The sequence below is a fragment of the Hyalella azteca genome, unplaced genomic scaffold, assembly GCF_000764305.2.
Source record: "Hyalella azteca isolate HAZT.00-mixed unplaced genomic scaffold, Hazt_2.0.2 contig5093, whole genome shotgun sequence".
NCBI lineage: Eukaryota > Metazoa > Arthropoda > Malacostraca > Amphipoda > Hyalellidae > Hyalella > Hyalella azteca.
In genome coordinates this window covers 633,334-656,190 of record NW_025935295.1, presented here as the reverse complement: position 1 = coordinate 656,190, position 22,857 = coordinate 633,334, and the positions used below count along the sequence as shown (strand labels likewise).

Below are 22,857 nucleotides of genomic sequence, written 5' to 3'. Positions count from 1 at the left end.
TACAGGAATTTACTGCTCGTATTCGCTTGATTAAATTGTGTTCGTAGCGTTGTAGACTTCTCAGTACTTACGACTTACATTGATCAGACGAAGTGAGTGTGTGGGAGCCATTATAGCATTGCTCGGCCAATTGCAGCGTTTGGCGTCACTTTACGAGCCGCCTTCGCCGCTCTAATGAGCAACGCTCTGCTCCGTCGATGAGCGAAATGTTACCTATCCGTGACCGCTTGACGCGCTCTCCCGCCCTCGCCTTACTTACGAGTGTGTGCTACGTAGCCAGAAAAGCTCAAGTTTTCTCCCTGCCCGAAAATATTTTAATTTTAATATTATTGAACGGCCGTTCGGTTAGGAGATGACATTTTGGTTGAGGAATGTTAAGTATCTTCCGCAACATTTATCAGAAACAGCGATTACTTAGGCTGTGGTCGTGTCTGGGTGAGAAATTTCTCTTAAGAAAGGCATAAAGCTTTTTTTTTTGACCTGGAACAGGAGTTAGTAAGCTCTTGAAATTTGGTGTCTGACTGAATTAGAGCTTGTTCTGAAGAAATGTTTAACTGAGTCTGAAAATATTGTCTGGTCTCTTCACTCACTGTATTGATATTTTAAAATATGTGCTTGTACTCTTGTTTTAAATAATTTTCCAACTTTTCATCTCTCAATATCAAAGTTTTGTATTCAGAATATCTACTTATTATTGTTCTGTTAGCGTGAGCATGTTTGCATCAAAATTATGCGCTTCCATTTTAGATTCATGAAAACTTTGTGGGCTTAGCTGCGTTAATCCCTCGGTAGGATTATTTTGCTCTTGCTCTACCTTGACTGGATCGAGACGACGCCTGAGGTCAAGATGTGACGAGTTAAGATGATCACGATGTTCTCGAGAAACACGATAGTTAGTGTCTAGAACCCTCGGGTGTACACGTGTCGGGGGTGTCAGCTTTATTCTGTTGCGCCCTGTGCCCAGCTCACGCTTCGTCGAGTCATGCGCCATCGTGCACTGCTTTTTTCTTAATTCTTTCCCTGTTAAGTTTTGTTTCTCGAGAGAAATTCACTGCTGCGAGAAATAGTTTACGAGCTTGCCTGTACGTGAGTGCTCTCAACGTTCCGATTAGGTATCCTGTTTTTTTTTTCGCTTTTTTAAATCCCTTCCACTTCACGTCGAAGCTTTGCGCGATTTTATATCATTTATATTTGTTTTTTAGACGAAATGTTTTGAACTTTGCAAATGGTTTCTAAATCCATTGCTTGTTTTCTCTGTAGTCTTGTCATGAATAATAACTGCGCAGTGCACACTGAATTCTGTTCAGTTTGCGCACCTTTACTCCATACGTACTTCGTTCTGTCCAGTATTATTTCGTTGTGGAATATCTGAATATATGTCTGGCTCCATTGAAATACTTCATATATTACAAATTCTATTTATCAATGTATCGTTGTTTTTCCAACTTTTCGTCGTATAGACTTAGCTAAAACATTTTCCATTCCTTATTCTGCAAAAGCCCGGAGTAGTGTCGAGCATATTTTTGTTTCTTTTTAAAAAATCCCTCACACATTTCCTGGAGTCTTGGGAAACTTGTGGTAGTTCACTTGGATCAGTTTCAAGGCATAACTTTCAAAGCAATTTTATAGAGTTTGTTTTGGTCAGAGTCATGGCCTAACGATCCAATTAGAGTCGCTTCCTTTGCTTTGATTTTGTGCGTGTCCTGGCTAGGTGAGCGTGCCGTAAACAATTGTGCATTCCGACCGCTACCTGTGGGTCCATTTTTGTCCGATGCGCCTGTCATTGTGATCGTTAGTGCAATTAATTAGAAGCTGCGTGGAGGCCGGAGCCACCCTGCCTCGCACGTTTATCATTTCCCTGCCATGATTTTATGATATACTGGAATTTCAAATGAGTTCAGTGACACGAGATTTATTGGGTGGCACCGCATGAAGCGTGATGTATTTTAATCGCCAGGTGGTGCGCATGATTTCATTTTTTATAAATGTCGTTGGAATAATAATTGCGCTGAAGTGTTGCGCACTATGATAATTACGCACTTATTTCAAATGAGTTTAATTTCCCGATAGAACACATGGCTTTGAACGCGGTCATTTTACTGATGAAAATTTTTTATCAAATTTCGTCAGTGTTAATTTTAATTAGTTTCAATTATCTTCGATGGTGATTAATTTAATTACCTTTGTGAGCGTATAATTATGTATTCGATGTTACGTTTTGACGTTTGGTATAAGAATCATAACGCACTACTACTAATTTTAAGGTAACATTTAAAACATTGCTATCTATAGAAAGCCCTTTTGATGAACGTTCTGGCTGCCAGCAAACTAAGATCGAATGCGAATTGACCTCTGGATTCCCGTTGAAAATTTAATGCAGAAATAAAAAATAATTTTGTGCAATTATTCTTAATCATGGCACCGCCATCACATGATCACATTAAATCAATTTGGCTCCAATCAAATGACCTACCGATTTCTAGTTCAAATGGAATTAGTTTTATTCATTAAGTATAAAAAAATATCCATCAAATGACGCGCTGGCCAACATTTCCTACTTACACGTCGAATTTTTATGTTGCGATCTTAGTAGTAATTTCATCTGTTTAATTATATTCAGATTTTTTTCATGTTATTTCTCAACTTTATCCTGAAAGTTTATTTGTCATTTCCCCTAGAAATTTGTGCTGAGATAATAACACTCTCCGTCATCTCAGTACTCATTGGTAATCCTGATGACACGTTCGTAATGACCGACAAGAATTAATAGAATCTTTAATGCTGGCTGCTCGTCAAACATGTGACGTGAGCTCCCGGTGCTTCTCGTCCCCAGACGCGGCTTATTATTTATTATCTTGGTTTTCCATTAGTGCTGGGCGACCAGCCTCGCGATAGCGATAATTCCTGGGCTTAGCTTCCTCCTTATATGATGGGGCAGCCGGCCGGGTATATGGATCCTCTGGATTGCCGCTTTCTTCGGTATTTTCTCTTGTCGCTATTGATGTGATCGTACAATATTATTACTGTGAAAATGGATTCAAATTATTTGTTGTCGCAATGTTATCTTTTAAATATCTTGAGACAGGTTTGACATGCGTGCAATGCCACTATTGTTGACGTTGGGCGCCAAATGAAACGACACAATTTATTAGTTTGAGTTGAAATTGATGTCGAGAGTCAAATTTTTTTTCTTTTTAAATAAAATATATGAATTTTTAATGTAACATTAGTTGATCAAAAAGATTTAGTTTACGAGCATTACTGCATAATTGTGCATTACAAGCATTACATTACACATCGTGCAGCAAATTTACAATTGAAAAATCATTAATTGCACTAAGTTTCATATCTTCTGCCGTTTTAAATTGACTTTTTCCCCATTTTTGTGTCAATCTACTGACATTGTCTTGCTAGTAAACCAAAAACAAATTTACCCGCTTTACTCAAATCTCTCATTAACACGATAACCCATAACATTACTCAATAAAAACAGACGCAGCTAAAATAATCAGTACTTAATCGGCCATCCTACTGTGTTATCAGCATAGTGAGCCTTGCATGCTCCTATATGTGGCCATTGAGAATGAGAGCTGCATGGCTATAGTGTCCTCCTTTACGATCTCAAACGCGCGACCACAGGTGCTTCTCTCGCTATATTGATCTTTATGTCGGCACTTGCCCGCTGCCCTGTCATATTCATTGACTACACTTTATCGATTACTATAAGCCCATCTGCATTCAGTCTTGCGTAAGGATACTAAAAAGCTACTGGAGATTAACGTGGGAAATTATGATTGTATATTTTCATAGGCTACGTTCTATGTAGTTTCAGCATTTGGAGCACTTTCATTGAGAGGTAAAAATTATCGCTTCAACACGAGTTCTTTTGAACAATTTTTTGCATTTAATAATTAGCATTACAGCTTATACGTGCGATCACATTTATATTATTTAGTATTTTCATTGTCAAGTAAATTATCGTTCAGCGTCTGTAGGTTTTCCTTTTTGCTTCGGAAGTGTTTGCCGATTTTCGATAATTTTACCACACAATGTTGTATTTATAATGAATTTTTATCTAGGGGTTTCGAATGTCAATTTTCCGTCTCTGCGTGTGCCGAGTTCAGATGTTGCACGAATCTACTTGTTAATTAGGGCAGTTCTAATTTAGTAGCCTGATTTAAAAGATAAATGGAACTCGAACGCTGTGCGTAATTTCGTTTCATTTATATCTCGATGGCAAGTTTCCCGCACTCCCTCCTCGTTCAGTTTACTGATGCTATCGTTGACTGATTTTTACACGTGGACTGCACAACGTTTGCAGTATCTTAATTGAGTCTATTTAATATTTCCTCTAGTGAATATCTTTTAAATTTGGCTCGCACTGAGCCCGCCACCGGTCGGAAATCGGCTGACTAGAGCTCAACCTGTCAGCATTCGTCACTGATTCGCTTGCCTGGTTTTAAAAATTCAGCTACAAGTTGTCTGACTGAAATAGTGTATTTGAATTCCATCTAATATATTTTAATTCGTGTTTAGTTAATCGTCATTTCGTGTTTGCGGGATCGATAAGCGTCCTAATTTGTCGTAGACCTGTGCCCCCAATATCGAGGTGGACAATTTCCGGCTCTGGCTGGCCACTACTGCGGGTCCCCAATCACGATTATTTTCCTCAGCGTGTAAACGAGATAATCTAAGTCGATGAATGTTTAGCTCATTTTCAGAAACTCCTATCTGATTCAAAATCTTATTGTCACCGCTGTAAAGCGTCCAATTCAGAAATGGTCCGGCTCTAAAATGCCTCATATCATCACCTTGCTCTCGTCTTGACACAACTTTCTTGTCATCCGTGGCCAAATTACAGGCATTAGTGCCGCGTAAAACTTGATAGGCCGTTTGCTTTACTTTTCGTTGAATCGCACATTCAGTGCGAAATCTGGCACGAGCGTCGCAGCTTAGAATGGCTACCGCATTGTCGTGCTGCTGTTTCCTGGGCGATAACAGAAGCTTCCTAGCGTGACCTTTGTTGGGAGGATTTTTCATGGGCGCTTCTCAGCCTCCTTATCTTGACGGATTCTCGTCCGGTAGGTTTAACACTCACGTGTGATTACGCGTGAGGTCGTCTGTCGTCGCGCCTGCTGGAGGGACGACGGTGGTGACATGTCGGTTCGGTTCTCGCTTTGTTTGCTCGCATGGTTCTAGGTTCTTTCTTTGCTCGGTTTGGTTCTCGCGTTCTTTGCCCTTTACATTCACCGTTGATTAGTGGCAAGAGAATATTTTGAAATCTAGACCGAGTGTCAAAGCCTGTAATTCTGTCCTTTCATCATTAATATCGATAGGTACTATTGCGCATGCGTTATTCCTGCCACACAATAAAAGTGCATTTATGGGTATGTCGCAGCACCGTCTCTGATCTTGACATCGTTTATTATCACCATTGGCAATATCCTTCACGCTTACCAGCAGCAGTTTAATTTCTACTGTACGGATGGTCACGCTATGCTACACCAGCCGTACATGCCCCCGTCTGAGCGCTGTCAGCGGCGAGGGCTCTCCCTGTCATTACTGTCAGTCTTGGGGCCATTGCTGCCTCCGGCAACGCAGCGCGGTGCTGGTGGACAATTCCTGGCTGTGGCTGGCTAGTGGCCACTACTGCCTGCCCAATCACGCGTATTTTACTCAGTGTGTATACGAGATAATCTTTGTTGTTGGTGATGTTTTAGCTTCGTGATGTGCCTCGCCAATGGGTTCTGTTGATGAATGTGCTAACGAAGTTGAGAATCTTTTGTTTTAGCTTCAAAGTGGCATTCTGTACTGGAAAACTAAATTAATACTTTAGTGATCATAGGCTGCGAATAAATTTGCGTTTTGCCCCAAGCTCCGTAAAGTTAGCAAACATTCTTTCTTTATTTTCGCCTTTTAAGATTCCGACAAATCCTGTAACTAAACAGATTTTTTTCAATTGCGTACTTACAAAAATTTTAATGAGATTCCTGATAACTATGTAAACGAGATAATAAACATTTTGCTTATTTCAATGGTCTCTTTTTTTACGGAGAATTAAAATTATATTCCAATCATATAGCGATTATATTTACCCATGAATTTTATTCATATTAGGTGATACGGGCATACGGCATAGGGGTTTTATTGTTATTATAAATTATCGATTGAATATGGTAGTATGTATATTCTGCTACAAGTCAAACATGGAAGGGAATGTTCACCAGGGCAGTGCTGTCGGTCGCATGCCCAAGATTTCGTGTAATAGTGTTTGCTTATTTCTGCACATCGTATCCGCCTGAGCGCTCTACAGAGCAGCAAATTATCCATTGTCCCACCCTAGCCAATTTCTGCCTGTCATCGTCCGCGCTAATGATGATCGTGACACCGGAATCAGTGAGCCTGATGCTGCCTCATCTTGTTTCATTTCTACCCATCTTCGTTATTTGTAATTATCCGCGATTAATGGATTGATCTAATTTATTTCATTACACATAGAAATTTTGTAGTTCAGTTAGGAGTTTATACTGATAATTTTATATTGTATTTATACTGATATATTTAAACGCTCTATCGACGTCTTTATCGTCGCCCATTGGTGGAGTCACTTGTTTGGCGCATGAGTAGCAGGCGTTTCATTACATAGTTGAGAAAACCTACGTCTCAACCACTGGGCTCGCTTTATCTTCATCGCCCTGGCCCTCGACACCAGTACATTAATATTATGTCACTGGTGTTGCATGTGTTATTACAGTGACAGCGTAACTGCTGACCTTTGCGTCTCGATTACGGCTTCTTCTGCATTTAGTGACGATACTTTAAATGCAATTCTAGTTTGTGATGAACTATACAGGTTTTTAGGCTTGACCTGCGTTAAATTGTGAATTTGACAATCCCATTTCGCACTAGTTACATCTTTGTTCGCTTCTGCGGTTTTCTTGGAAGAACTTTTTGAGTGTATTCTCACCTTTTATAAGATTTATTCACTTTTGCGTTAAGGGAATTTTGATTATTGAATGTGAACTTCAACTGGCCTTTTACGAACACTTTCTTGCTTAGCTTCACTCATGACATAGATTGGCAGCAATTTGACGCCATGTTTCTATACAAATGATGACAATAATTCACTGGTACGAAATTGATGTCTCAGCTGCCATTTCATCGCTCCTTGGGTAGCAGCAAGAGCGTTTTTTCCAAATGTGGTTTTGGGTGCCATTTGCATTCTTATATATCTGGTGCGGCTGATGCGAGGTGTTGCACAACGCACATCTGTCTTCTTTGTGTGTGGCCGCTAATACGAAGTGACGGTCCAATACGGGCAGTGATTAAACTACATGCATGGACGCACATGTCCCTAGTACATATACACTTGTGTACCAGGAGTCAAGAACACGCTGGACTGTGTATGCGCAGGTATAAATCTGTTATTGAGATTGATTCATGTAATGCCCAATGCCCATGATGTGAAATCAATACAAATGTTGTTAACTTGACTGATGGCCGTCTGCTAGTATTTTACGCGTTTAGAATTATATGTTGAGATTTAACTCATTTCATTTTTTACTGTAGCGAATTTATTAGAGTGTGAAAAGAATATAATGCATACATCAGCTTCCAACACCTATTTTTTTCATTAGCTTCATACACCTAAGAACTTTTCAAATATGTAGTGCATTTAAACTTTCAATAACATTTATTTTGAGTCGTCGCCACTTTTAAAGGGAAAATGTTTTCCTGCTCCTTATATTGATGCAAATTCAGTTTTAGAGAAGAACAAAGTTCTTTAAGATTGTATTTGTGTTGTAATGCGGCTTTTTTTTACCGATTTCTTACCTCTTCTAACTTAAAAAAGAATTTACAATCAAAACTCCCTATATTGATGATTTCTTCTATCAGAGAACTATTCTCGAATATATATTTGCAAATGAAAAATTTCTCGGATCCATAGCTTCTCATTATTAACTTCCTGTGAATGGAGCTCTGCTTATCCTAATCGAGAGATTAAAATGACACTTTGGAATCCCTCTGATTTGCTGTATTCATTTGGCTGCTATTATCAGCATTTGCAGTCGCTTAGTCAACTGCCATTTGAATGTCCTGCAGCTTTCTGTCTCGCTGATCTCATGGATGTCTCCATATGCGCTTTCTGTTAGCTGTAATCCGCCTGTTATCCGCAGTGGCAGTCATGTCCGCGTTTAATTCATTCTATGGAGTGATTGCTGTCGTTTTGTTTGGGCCGATGTTTCCATGTTTCCGATTTTACCTCATGATGTACTTTTATGTGACTTCCAGTTGCGATTGAGTTTCGTGAAATTATATACATGTGAGGAAAAGAAATCACCACTTGAGAAACATGTCTAAAACAAAATTCGTATTTTTAGTAGTCCATATCTCTATAATATATGGACACATGTCTAATACTATGCAAAACATAAATTCACAGGAAAACGATTTTGCGCAGCTATATAGGCAAATCAAATTTGATGCTAGCTTTACGTAGAACAGATATCAGTTCAGAGCCAGTTTGAGCAGGATTCGTTTCACCCTCTAAAACGCTCGTACGGAGGAACGTAAATGGCCTCACTTGAAATGAAATGCGTTAGTGGTCGTTGTACTTTCTGCCGTTAGCTTAGCGCGTCGTGTCGCACCTTGCGAACCGTCGTTGTCGTATTGGTCATTGAAAGCCATGCAATGACCTCGCTTCGTGTTGTTGCATCGTATTGTTTCCAATGTGCACTGCACCTGCACCAACCTATATCGTGTTTTTGACGCGTAAATTGCCTCATTGATATAAGATTTTTCTTATTTAGGGTTTTTTAACTGCAAGTCTAGGCGAAATTTCTTGTCATGTTCTTTTCTCTATTTTCCGAAGGAATTATTTTTATGCGGTTAAAATCGTTTTATTCTTCATGTTTGATTGGAGGTCATTTCATCCCCAAATTAATCTGAAGAATTCATTTTCAACGGAAAATGCGTAAAATTTTGATATTATTAAATAAAATTCTCCGCCCAATTTTTTCATTCTAATGCTGATATTTTGGTGGCCGAAGTGCATTTGCATTGCTGTTTATTCAACTTTCAAGTCGACTTGAAATCATTTTTTCCGAGGTGCTCCTGTTTAAGTTATCCATGACTTTCGGGCGTCACTGCCCTTCACCATGAAGTAAATCTCAAGTTTGACCAGAACTTTTGCGCAGCAACAATGGTTCTTGAATTGCTTTTAGCCTTCATATTCACGGAACTCTTCTTGAGCGCAAGTTTTGAGCTGCCCACGCGTCTACGTTGAGGCGCCCCGGGGACGTTGCTTTGCTAATTACGACTGGCTTAGTCGTTCTTGTAATCTGCGGCTAGATTGCCTTGTCTCTGCCTCCATATTGCCCATTAGACTTTCCATTGTTGCACCGCAAACAGTTTTCGTTCGAGGCTTTTGGACAGATTCTTTTGACGAGATAATTACGGCTCATCTCGAATTTAGGCCGCAATTAACTGAATTGCTCCAAAATATCTAAATCTGCTTCCAAGCTTGGGAATGTTTTACTTTTGATTGTTGAATAGAATTTTTTAGGTCGGACATTTTAATGTACCTAGAATATTACATAGGTATATATTCGCAGAACATGTTCGTTTGTTCAAAGTTTTCATGTGCCTTCTTCAAATTATGTTCCTGCAGTTAACGCTTTGCTAGTTTACGTGTTTATTTGACGATTTACGGGACCATTATCTCTAATCAGATCTGACAAGATTTTCAATTCGAACAATGTTTTTAACATGTGCTATTCCAGTACAGTGACCAGTACATCAAAGAACAATCATAAATATGCAGTCTCATAAAATTTGTACACGGCATATTTTCATTTTGCGTGTGCGACTTCATAGGCATTCAAAGAAGCTACTAAGTAGGACTCGTGTTCAATTTAAATCATAAGCCAGTTATATGCGATCACCAAATTTATTGGTTCCTGCCTCAGCAATGGGCTCTATTTTGAGGTCCAAAGTGACTGCCTCGTATTTATTTGGCGAATTATATCAACGTTGTCTGGTTTGCAGTGCTCGCTCTGCCTCTGGGTTTACGACAATTTGAGGGTTGAGACGACGATGTTCAAGCCAATCCAATGTGAGGCTGTTCGTTTACGCGTCGTTCTGCAAACACTCAGAAAAATGACTTATACATTGTCCGAATAATGATGCACTTTTTGTCCCTCTGAGAGCCATCCTGGCCTAAGCTAGCCTGGCAAAAAGACGTCTCATCGCCACATTCACTCTTTGCTCGTGCTGTGGCAAAAAAATTTGTCATTATTTGGACAAAATTACATTCATTTTCTGAGTCGAACTTTTCGGTGCTAGAACCGCGCAGTGATGACGGCTGTCAAGTTTTAAGTTGCTTGTACCTGCAACTGATTGATCTGAGAGCCTATATCAGATGTTTTATACATTCTCGCCTATAATTGTCAAGTTCAAACTGAAGATGTGATATTGCGCGGCCAGACAAATAACTTCTAAAAAGAAAGTTCGGAGTGATATTTTTCTTTGGATTGACTCGTGCTTTGAATTCCATTACACAATTTGGAAATACAAAAATAGTACAAGGGTTAGGTTTATTATAAATTTGAAGTGTGTGTTAATTGCGCTCGGATTATTAGTCTGGTATGCATGTATGAGAATAGGGCATGTATTGCTCTATTTCCTGTTTCTTTATTTTAGGCCATATAACTTTTTTCATATGTTACTGGTCATTTGTATTGGAATGCCAGTGTTTTAAATGGACTTGATGATCCGTAAATGATGATGAATTGACCACAATCTATTGCGTGCGCATAAAACGCACACGCACGGTCAGAGAGCGACTTGGATCCTCGTATTGTCTCGTTAGGCTGAACGCTTCGTCACATTATTCGGTGCAGTGCGTGTACTCTCATTAGCGAACGCAAACATCGCGCCACTCGCCCTGATAGTTTACAGGTTGCACTAGTGTTTACCGTGTACGGCTTAAGCACACAATGCAGTTGCCGGCCTGACTTATTTTGTGATTCTTGTCCTAATAAATAGTACTAGCTGTGCACTTGATTCTAAGGAATACTCTGCCTAGTGCCGGATCTATCTGTCGGTGAAGTGAGTGATTCTTACACAATTTTAGTAAGTTGCACATAGAAGATTTTTTCCTTACAAAATGCAGACCATATTGTTTTAAAAATTGTAAACACTTTACATAGTATAGCTGCTCATATAATAATACCATATGTGGATACCATTCAAATGCCTGTGCAGTTCTAATTGATTTTTAGAAAGGAATTGAAGCTCAAACGAAAAGATTCAAGGGATTGGAGCTCTTTATTTAAACGTTAGAAGTCGATGTATATATACATTTAAAGTTTTTAGTATAATTTTGTTTACAGTAAATTAAGCTTTGGAAACTAAGTTTATGTGGCTGGTGTTATACTATATTGTCTAAAATGCGCAAGAGCACCATCACGTACTGACCCACCAGATAAATGACGTTGGAATAAAATTTCATTAACGTTTATTCAACTAAATATTAATTTCAATGTAGATTGAACGTCAGAAGTGTGCTGGTGATGGATGTATTATGGTGGCGTGTCAAGATGATGATGAACGTGGCAGTTTCCATCCCTGCTCGCAGTCGATAGTGTCAGTGTCGAGTACCTCCATAAGCTGATTTGCGTGGTGCAGGGTGCGATTCTTCTGTCGCTCCCCCAGTAATCTTTCTGCTCAACAAACATCTTCTGCTTGCGCAGTCGCCGTCGATCGCCCTGAGCATCGCCTAATGATAATAACCCGCGGCAGTTTTGTGGCGACTCCTGCCTAACTTTGTCTCATCCCGCGAGCTTCTTTGCTTCTATTCTTGCGGTTATTCTTCCTCATAAAAAAATTGTATTTCCTCGGTTTTGTTAGTTTCTCGTCGCGTTCCATCATAGGTCACATGTAATTTTTTTTTTGTTTATCCTGATCTTTATTATTACGACTTGAGTAATCGAATTAAGACTTAAATTTATAGCTCCGAAGTACTGTCTTTTACTTGTTAGACCTAAGTATTTACAATCATACTTATTTTAATTACTTAATGATCATAGGTCGACAACCTCATTCATTTCTCGAAACAATCATTTTAAATTTATTTTGTGTAAATACCTTGCTAAAATTGGTACCAGATTAAGTTCTTGCAGGACATTTTCTCGTCCAAAGAAATGTTTGACGCCGAGCTCCCAGAATTGGCGCGTGCGTTGCGTCGGACTTTGTTTTTACACCATTAGGCCGGACTCGCCCTGATCCTCGGATTATCGGTCGCGCCGCTTGAGCCGATGATGCGGCCTGGCTCTGCTCGATCAACTTGCCTCAAAATTGTCCTGCTGTAACCGCGCCTGTACTTTAATTCTAACATTTTTAGATTCCAGCATTAAAGCTCTATATTGTCATGAGGGGGAAATGGTAAATGTTATTATCTTATGTTGAAATAGTTTGTAAATTTTCTTTCCTTGTATTATTAGCCATTTACTGTGCCCCTGATGGTATAAGTTTTTAATTCGCCTGAAAAACTGATCAGTTATCATTTAATTAAGAATAAGAGGGGTTCATGAGAGATTATTCGCAATCATCTTATGACATTTTCTTTCTCTTTTAAGAATTATTAAAAAATTCGTCATTACTAGCGTGTCCAAGTAAGCGAATGAAATTAAGTTTACAATAATAGACGAATGGCTGAATAATTGTCAATAACCGGCAAAACCGTTTTCGTTTGAAACCAATAATTTTTATTTTCTACTTATTTTAATTCTTCATAAGTTAGAGCTAATAAATAGTGTCCGAGAAAACTGAACGATACTTTTCTCTTTGTAATTGCTTGTTTTTGAAATTCATAACATGTACTTCTGTTCAGGTCAATGTATTATTATAGATATAATGGCCGTTCATTAGGCTTGTTTCAGTACATTTGCCTCCTCGCGTCGAGACTTAAGCAATGGTCATGTTTATTTGTTACGATGCTGAAAATATTTTTGACGTTGGTTATTAAAATAACCATTTGCCTCAGCGATATCCAATTGTCAACAATATTGTGTTGGTGGAAATTTTTACTTTGAATGAGACAACACATTTTGTTCAGACGCAGACTATCTGCAGAAACATATTAGGCCTCATAGTACCACTAATTCGTATTTATGATCAAATATACGTGGAATTTTGAAAATATCTCAATTATGCTGTCGATTATAATTGAATTCAATAAAGGACTTTTATTATATTTGCCTGAAAACGCATACGCTGGAAACACCTATTCACGAGGTGTTCTTGCATGGATTGAATTTTGGAGCGGCAAATTTGAACAATGTGATGAGGATTTCTCTTATCTTGAAAAGAGATTTTCAAAATACGTTCACGTTACTGCAATTTACCTTGATAAACATACAATATGACAAGTCTCTACTTCTTCAGAGGCAAACAACCAGTGTTGAGGTTAGCCTCACCGTATACAATCTTGAGCTTTGATGACAACCTCGGTATCATGGTTACTCGTGTCATCTCAAGAAGCGCAAAAAGAATTGATGACTTTGCGACATCAACATTCTTGCGCGTAACCCGTAGCCATTCTATTATATTATACATAGACGGCTTTCAGGCCATTCTTGCTTCCTAGAAGTCATTAACTGGGCTCTTATATTCCGCTGCCCGCTCCTCTCTTCCTTTTGGCCCTTCTTCAAACAGGGAAAAGAAATTGGCTGTGAGCTTTAAAAATTATTCGGCTCCTGCACTAATTCAGTATTCTTGGCAAGGCGCGAACAGTCTCGGGGCCCTTCAGTCTTCTCGGGATCTTTTCGACGAAGAAATAGATATTTTTCCCGACGCTCTGACATCCTGACTGCTGGGCTATGCTGATTTTCTCTTGACCAAGCATGTTGCTCTTCTAATATTCGAATGCACCTAATTTTTTTATTCTTATAAATAACGTTGTGAGTTATCTATTCCTTTCTGGATTATTTATGATGTTTTGTTTGGCGTATGAAGTTACATCGTATTGAAGTTCCATTCCTGGAAGCTTTTGCTGCATGTTGAGTTATTTCTATCTTTTTGCGTTATAACCTAATGTTTTTACTTAACTTGTCATTGGCTTTCGACTGTTATTTGTGATCTACATTAATTATCCAATTCCTAACTTATTTAACCCCTATTTTTTTCTCATTGTCTTTGTCTCAATTTTTTTCTGATTCACTGCGATTCATTTGGATGCAGTACTTGTGGAGGTCATAATATGAATTTTAGTGCGTAAATGTCGATGGAGGATAGGCAGGAATTTTCTTGTATAACTGCTGGACTGTTGGATCTGCTGTTGATGCACTATTGTTGTTCATGTAATTCTAAATAGTAGAGAATAAAAAACAACAGAGTGTTTTCTGGTGGTTGAACATTTATTTGCTTCTTGAATATCGGAATTAAATTATTTTTTAACAACATTTTTACTTTTGTTTCTGCCCTGGGAAAGTCTCTTTTTGACACACGTTTTGTTTGTTAATCCTGAGTTTTCCTGTTGAAACACACACACGAGATATTTTTCTTATTGCCAATTCCAAAGTGTATTTTATAGCTTCTATAGTTTGCATTTATTTTCAGACTCAGGCTAAATGTTATTCCGACTAATCTCGTGCAAAAATCTCTGCTGTCAGGAGTCATCTCGTACTTCGCGAGTAAATCGCCCCGTTGCTGAATGAAAGTATCGCTAATTCTCAATGTTGGCGCTGCCATAATTGGGGCGATGGCAGCTTACTGTGACATCATCTTCCATAAGTGTTAGTTGATTTGCTCTAATTCGCATCTACTTGCATATCTCGAATGTGTTCAGAAGTTTCAATTGACTCCTGGAAGGTTCTGAGTGTGCTTATATGACTGCGCTCGACCAGCAATCATCCCGCAAATGAGCTTCAACAATCTTACGTGCTTATTCCAGAACGTCATTGATGCTTCGCGTTCTTGATTCTGCCGCGCCGTCTTGCGTTATATCTTCTCTGTTTAAGCGAGGCGTGCATAACTCAGTGGGTGGCACTCCAGGCCCATCAATCTGAAATTAGCCATAAAAGAACTGTTGTTAAGTCTTCCTGCTGAGATCTTCAAGATCCTAAAACAAAAACTCACTAAATGACTTGGAGGAATTCAATTAGTTGTTGCTTGATGAGAGTCTCTGTCCGTTGCCTATTGTTTGTCTCGCCAAAAGGTTGCTCTGTCGTATTGAGAATGAGAGCCACCTCGTTCCCGGTCTATTGTGGTCAATACTAAACTAGACCTCGAACTTTGGAAATGTTTTACCTTGATCTTGGCTTGTGATGACTGTTGCGTTAAATTCTTTTATCTGGTCTCGGCCCATTTAAGACTAGTCACATGGATCTTAGAGCCTTTGCAATAGTTAGCAGTCAAACTTTATAGGATGAATAGGTTTTAGCTGAATGGCTTGTTCAAGATAAGAATAAAAATCAATTACTGTCGTTATCGTATTCTGTTCTGGCCTTTATTAATCATGTTCAAATTTACTACTAATGTGTTTTTTTCGCTTACACATAGAACTTCGTTAACTTTAAACTGGCCTCAAAAAATAATGTTGACAGCGGAGGAAATTGCCTCAAAATGAAATCCATGCATGTAACGTCTTAAACCGAAACCAATGGCAGCATGAGTTGAATGTGTGCTTTTTTTTCGGCGTGAAATTTTTGTCTATCCCGTATAGTTCTTCTCATTCGGGGGTTAAAATTGATCTCAATTCTTCGTCGTTTTCACTACAATATCTTCGTAAAGATAAAAAATTATATTACTCAAATTATGCCACATCAGTGCAGTGTTTTGCATTTCTATTGTTGTCGCTGATCATAATTTTACGAATGAATTGAGTGAGCCCGAAATTTTAACTTAATGATTAATTTGAAATTCTGTGCACGCATTATCTAACTTTCATTTTGAGGTTTGGCACGACCAGAGGCTGCCGCATGCAAACCGCGATCGAGGAAGCGACGCTACGGGACCCTGGCACGGCTCCAACCGGCGCCGTCGTAACCTGCTGCTCTCGAGCCTCGCGATGTACGATCATTGAGACTTTTATGAGCTCTTTTCCGATTAATTGAATGGTTGCTCTGAAACACGCGTCGCCTCTCATTCTCCTCTGCTGGCTTTTATTGTGCTGGCATAAGAAGCACCCGATACATCCATTCTTGCGACCGGCCCAACATAAGAGGGTGTGGTTTGAACTTATCGATAAGAAGCGAATTTTTCCAAGCTATGTTGAGTTACTACAAAAATTCATCCATTATTGTAAATGGATTGAGCAATAAGTTTCATTAGAGTATTTTACTTATCGGACGCATATGTCGTTAAAATAATCGATTTTTTTCCTTGAATGATGTGAATTAGTACCTATTTCAACACCTTGATTCTCGAACTCTCAAATTCACGGAATTATTAGACACGGAATTAATGGACGCATATGTCGTTAAAAGAATAGATTTTTTCCCCTTGAATGATGTGAATTATTTCAACACCTGGATTCTCGAACTCTCCAATTCGCGGAATTAATGGTTTAATCGACGTCTGAATAGAAAGCTTAAAGTGCTATTATTCAATTGAAAAAATTTCAGAAAGTTTACTTCCAAAAACAGTGGATTTAATGAAAGTGGTTCATCACGTATATAATTGATATTTTATACATCAGTAAACATTTGAAGTACTGGTATCGTTTAGTAATTATTTTGGTACGCTTATTAAATATTTTAGTAAGACCGAGTGTGAGAATGACGATTTTGGCGGCTGCTCACCTCTGCTGTGCAAGATGGATGTTGCTTTTCCTGTTCATTAAATATGGCTGGTCGTCCCCAGGCTTCTGCTTAGCTTCCTGGCGTGAATGCGTCGCGAGCTCGTCCGGCCTTCCCACGACCAGCAGCAGCAGCGACTATGTTTTCCATAATATTACTGCCTAATAAGTATCCTCACTAATGACTTCATCTCTGAGCTAACCTCTTGGCCCTGCTAGCTGTAGGGCTCGTATGCATGCTACGTCTACCTTACACAGTCTTAATGCGAGTTTATTTAGTGTTTAACTGCGGCTAATTTCGGATATGGCGTCTATGATTTCTGTGCTATGTATTTTGCATTGAATGTAAGAACTTCCGAGGATTTTTAGGCTCCTTTAAGTATTTTATTTCCTCTTACGATTTTAATGTTTAATTACTAATGTTTTTTTATTATATTAGTGTAAATTAGAATTGTATGTATTCTTTCCGTTCGTAATGTCATATGTTACTCATATGTTACTCTGCTAATAGTTTATTATATTATAATTTTGTGTAAATTTAGGCGTGAATTTCGATTCATGGAAGCTCGACTTAACACGAGAATTGAGCGCTTGTTTTATTTATTAGTTAATTTATAACTTTTATTATTAATAACCGTAGACGACAAATTAGCCTTCATCAAAATAAATAATTCTTCTTGAAATGTAGCGGGTAATATAGTTTAGCAGACGCCGGCAGGCCGAGGCTCCCTGCTACTTGGCAGCGAGCTTCCACGAGAATATTAACCGCAGATCTTATCAGTCGACTTCCAGGAACATCAGTCTGGCCTTTGCTGTATAATTACTTGAGTCATAAGAGATTTTTATTGCCCACTCCAATTGCATCGTGCGTTTCTGCTCATATGCCGCTTCCTCTTCACTCGTTTTGCATCAGTCGGATGCACGGAATTTGATGAACTGCTTTGTTCTTGAGTTATGAATATTACAAGAAATGCACGGTATCATTAAACCAAAAGTGTCTGCCTCTGCATGCGAATATTTTTTGACCCGCTATGAGAACCTATACTCTGCTCTGCTTGAAAGTCGTCGTTATTTAAGCAGTCTGAACTACACATTTGAATTTATTTTGTTCGTTCGATATTTCTTTCCGATAAATTGCAATTTTTGTTTCCAACTTTTTTTTTGTTCGCGATGCCTAATGCAATCACTCTAAATTATAGTTTCGTTGCATAGTTCGAGTTTTTACTCTAATTCAGGCATTTCCTAATATTGCACGCAACTTTCAACAATCTGCATAGAAATTTGACTATCCTGAAAAATTTCTTATACCTTTATAATTCTAATCTCCGCAGAAAACTGAGATTCGAGTTATTCTGTTTTATTTTTAAATCGTTTTTTGTTGTGACTGCATGAATCCTTGCAATACTCCCACATAGCACGCACAGGCTCACAACATAGCCGATTGCACTTTTTTGATCTTAACTGTTTGCTGCATTCAAAGCTTTGACCTTCAACCGTCACAACGGCGAACTAATTAGCATACGATGTGCTGCACCGAGCTCTAATCCTCAGTTTCATAGACAATTTTTCATGGTTGTTTGATGCAAGGTAAGTTGCGTGGCTCCCTAATTTGTAATTATTGTAGGAAACGTATTTGTTTGGATATGCACTGAGCGCATAAATCTCGCTCACACCGCAATATCGTTAATAGAGTAAAGTGCTGGGTGAATTTTAATTTTCGATGCTTCGTTAAGGTCTCTTTTAAATTCCATCCTGCGCCTTGGAAAATTTGATAATAAGATTTTTTTTCAGCTCGTAGAACTTGATTACCGTGATCAAGATTGATTGCCGAATGGAATAAAGTTTTCGTAGCACGAACTCTTTTTTTTAGCGTGAGATTATTACTTGACATTCTTGGGGCTTGTGTTCGTTGAACTTTCGTCTGCTGCTCCTTTAACTGACGTGCCGAGCTTGCCATTAGCACCCATTCATAAATTTTCAATTCCTGCCGCCCATTTCTGAGATGTTTATTTGAGTTCGCCTTGATATCGTTTTCATTCTAATGCGTTGCAATGTAAATTTTTAATTTAAGTTAATCTCACGTTCAAGCTGCACATCTCGCGCTTAAGCCTATGTACTATGGGTAACTTCGCCAACTTTGACTTTGTGGCGAAGCTTCTTCTTTTCATGCGGCCATAAATTACTCTTTGTTGGATTCAAGTTGGAAAACCTTGTTGCGATTTGTACGCTAATCTTCCTTTGTAGTTCTGTGGCTCTTACACGTGTAATTAAACTGATATTAATCACTGTCAAAGTACACATTTTTTTAACGACGCTGAGAAGTACAGGTTTCATTTATCTCTAAATTATTGAACTATGCTCATATGTATGCTAATACATTTTGTGTGTCTTATTATTGTTCAGATAATGATCGCTTCTTGACGCGCCGCCAATGTAATGAATGCACAACCTTTCTTATCTCCGATTGTGGAGCAATTTTTTTTATCACCAAAAATTAAAAAAATTCTTAAATTGTAGGATTAATACCGTGCCTTAGTATTACTTTTTAAGAATCACTTTGACTTTAGCTCCTACTTTCATATATTGCAGATGAATATTTGAGATTTCACTAGTGTATTCTTTCAAATAATTTTTCTTATTGGTTCTATCTATTTTAGAAGTCGAACATCCCAAAGTTTAATTTCTCCTGCGTGAAACTATTAGCAGGAACAACACAATCAATCTAGCATAAAAGGCATTCTTAATAAGTACTAAAATTCCCGTAATTTCAAACCAAATATCCATATCATTGTCCTATTCTTGTTACTGTCCATTACGACTTAGAAAATTCGTATTGGTATCGGTAACTACTAGCAACTAACATTTAAAACTATCTTAATTGAACACATTCTTAATGAGAATTTGTTGGGTAATATTTCAGAATTGGAAACCTAACTTTGATCTCGTCTGTCTTGTTTCTTGGGACTTCACTCATAAATTTCGTATCTACTATCTTTGTTGTTATCTTTCATCGCGAAAGCATCCATCACGCACGGCTGCTGTCTTTGAGCTGCGCTTTGAGAGCAAGCCAAAGATAAGTGTGTTTTTCTCCCCATTTCTTCGATGCAATTGAAAGTTTTTAATGCGCTACAAATCTTGGAACGGAACAGCGGTTGACGGCAGCCGTCCCGCGCAATTTATGGACTCAAGAAGCCTCGGCTAGAGCCCGCAACTTCTTTACAAAACTGGAGGCGGCGATCGTGTCCGACACTCGTTACGCATGTATAGCCGGTGTCTACCTTTTCATGGGTGTCTTTAATAGGATTTTTGGTGGCAGGTAGTTGGACCGTGAATTCAGTTGTAGTCTTATCAGTTAATGTATAAAAGAGTGGTCCTGGACTGTTGTACGAGTCATTTGCCATATATTCTATATTTATGCATTACTATTTCGAAAAAAAATTTGCTCCTATGGTTATTTATTTATGTTCATTATAAATTTTATAATAATATGCCCAAATATCATGAGCCCATTACGCTGTTCATTTAAGTTGTTCAACGACATCTTTCCAAAATTTATTTGTTGCTTTACCTAAATGTCCCTCCATATAGTACTTCTCCGTCTATCAGTGTAGGAGACAATTCTAATCTATAATTTTGTCGTTCTTTAATCTTCTTTTAAATTCAATTCATCTTGATTACTTTTAACAGATGTTGAAGTAAAACCTTCTTGAGCCATAAAAATGTTCAATTTACGTGCCCCACAATACTAAAAAAACGTGTAATAAATTTTTCATGTAATTACAAATGTAAGGATTGTAATTATCATCATCTTTTGCCAGGTGTCGAAGTATCGCGTAGAGCGCTGCTCCGCTCACACGGACTGCAACGCGTGTCTCAGCGCCCGGGACCCGTACTGTGGCTGGTGCTCCCTGGAGAAGCGGTGAGTGTCTGTTATTACATGGCTATGTTGCTGTTATTCTATTTGTTTGTTTTTATATCATTAGTTATATCATTTATATTAATTTAAATTGTCCTTTTTATGGGTTTCGCACTGAGTAGTCCCAGGCCACGCTGGAGCACTGCCACTATACCTTTTGCCCCCGCAAGCACGCCGGAAATTTCCCGATCAAAATTTCGTTATCTGATTTTTTTTGCTTCAGCGTCACGTCATAACTGTTTTTTAAATAGTGCTTTTGCTTCAATCACGAACTCGCACAAAACTTGGACCATTGATCTGCATGCAAAAAGGGTATTTGTATCGGCTGCACGAGTAATATGCAATTGTTAAAATTGTTAGATCCCTCAATGTTGTGGAGAATCTGTTTTTTTACAGCTAAAGAACATCTACATTTTTTACATATAATTTTCATTAATGTAAAATCTGGGAGCCTCTGCCAGGTACGTCGAACCTTTGAGGCCATGGGTTTCGGAACTAATGTAAGTCACCACATATAAATAGTCCAGCAGATTGGCGCTTTGAAGGATCGTTTTTGCATCCTATAATTGCCAGCTTTTAGCCACTTGAGCTCTGTGCCACCACTATGCAATGAAGACTAATCGCTTTGAGTAGTTCAAACTAAACCAATATTTAGTGGAAATATTTTGTTGACGTCAGATTTTTTCGCAATTATTCAACGATTGATAGATGTGTGGTTACATTCTCAACTTTTGCTTTGTTTTATGCTACCGCTGCAATGTAGGATTTGCCTAAAAACAAAGCATTGGAGACACGACTTTTAAGGTTGCTGCATGCATGCAACAACTGCTCTAGAAGGGACGTTCAGTTTGGGAGGTCTTAGTTGTGCCCACCGAAATGATCGTTCTTACGGTTTTATGATTGATCGAATGGAACGTCGTTGCTCCTCCGGTGCGGTGGTCCCTAATCATCTTTGAGTTGGTCTTGGCGGGGGCTCGTTCTTTTGATGGTGTGCTTTGTGCTCTTAATTACGCCACTGAATTGTCGGATCGTGACCGAGGTTATCTGCTGCTGAGCTCGACGGCAAAAAGTTCACCAACGAGTCTCGTGGATGAGCGGCGAGCGCTTATCACTGCAACACTTGTACGTACTTGCACGAAAGCTTGTATCGCGTTGTCCGTACATTGCGGCGGCCGGGTGTCCAACACCAGCTACATCATGATGAATCTTGCCCGACGAGGCCCCGACACTCCTTTGGAATTTGGCGAAAGTGATCAAGACGCCGATTAAATGAAAGTTTTATCTATTTCTCTTGGGCGTTTCTTTGTCTTCTGATTAATGCACCCTTGTAGCGGTGTTCATCTGACCGCTTTTATCGAAATCACATTCGATTAATTGAAAGATATCGACTCGAGTTGTGTTCTTTTTATTAACCTCTTCCACGCCATGCGTTCGACTCCTTGCCTCGACTCTCTAATCTCAAGAATTGATTTCGATGTAATGCAAAAATCATCATAGGAACTAACATTTTTCAAATGTGAAACTTCATTAAGATAAGTATTCTCCGATTTTAAAGAATTAGCGTGCCTCCCTATTCCTTCTTGGAACCCATATCCGTTGTGGTAAGTTATGTACAAGCAAGGCAGGTTTCTTCAGATAATAAACACCAGAATTGCATTAATCGATCAATAGAATTTTTATGAGAATAATTGCGTGTCATGACTCATGATTACGTCAGGAAGACGCTCTGTGATGTCTCAATAATCTGCTTCTCTTCAGTGGCTGCCCAAATGATAGACCAGGTCGGCCGTGACTGAAGTCCATCTTCCTGTGGCTGCAGGAGTGTCGATACTCCCACGTCCATCACATCTCTTCGTCATCGATGATTTCCTAATAGCACGCTACCGCATGCCTAACTAATAATTAGCTAATAAATCCCCACTGCGTATTCCTTGACGCTAATAATGATCTAGAGCTCTGCAGTCCTGGCATTGTGCGTCAATCTTTCTTCTGCGCTTCCTCTACATCACGGTGACATATGACGGTGCGGGAGCCTCTCAAGTCAATGCCCTGTGTATTACTGTCAACGATGACAGTCAATTTCTTATCCCAGCTCAAACTGGAACACAGATTATTTCAAGACCATGTATTAAAGCTGTGTGCA

General features: G+C 38.8%; 1 protein-coding gene across 5 annotated transcripts in view; it reads left to right on the top strand.

The window, feature by feature from the left end:
* Positions 1-22,857, top strand: part of LOC108672526 (plexin-B) — a 174,944-nt gene that overhangs the window by 85,169 nt on the left and 66,918 nt on the right. For all 5 annotated transcript variants that reach the window (XM_018160208.2, XM_047880259.1, XM_047880261.1 and 2 more), the window contains exon 5: positions 20,617-20,717. In XM_018160208.2, coding sequence (XP_018015697.1) covers positions 20,617-20,717 — 101 coding nt within the window. The remainder of the gene's footprint in view (positions 1-20,616; positions 20,718-22,857) is intronic.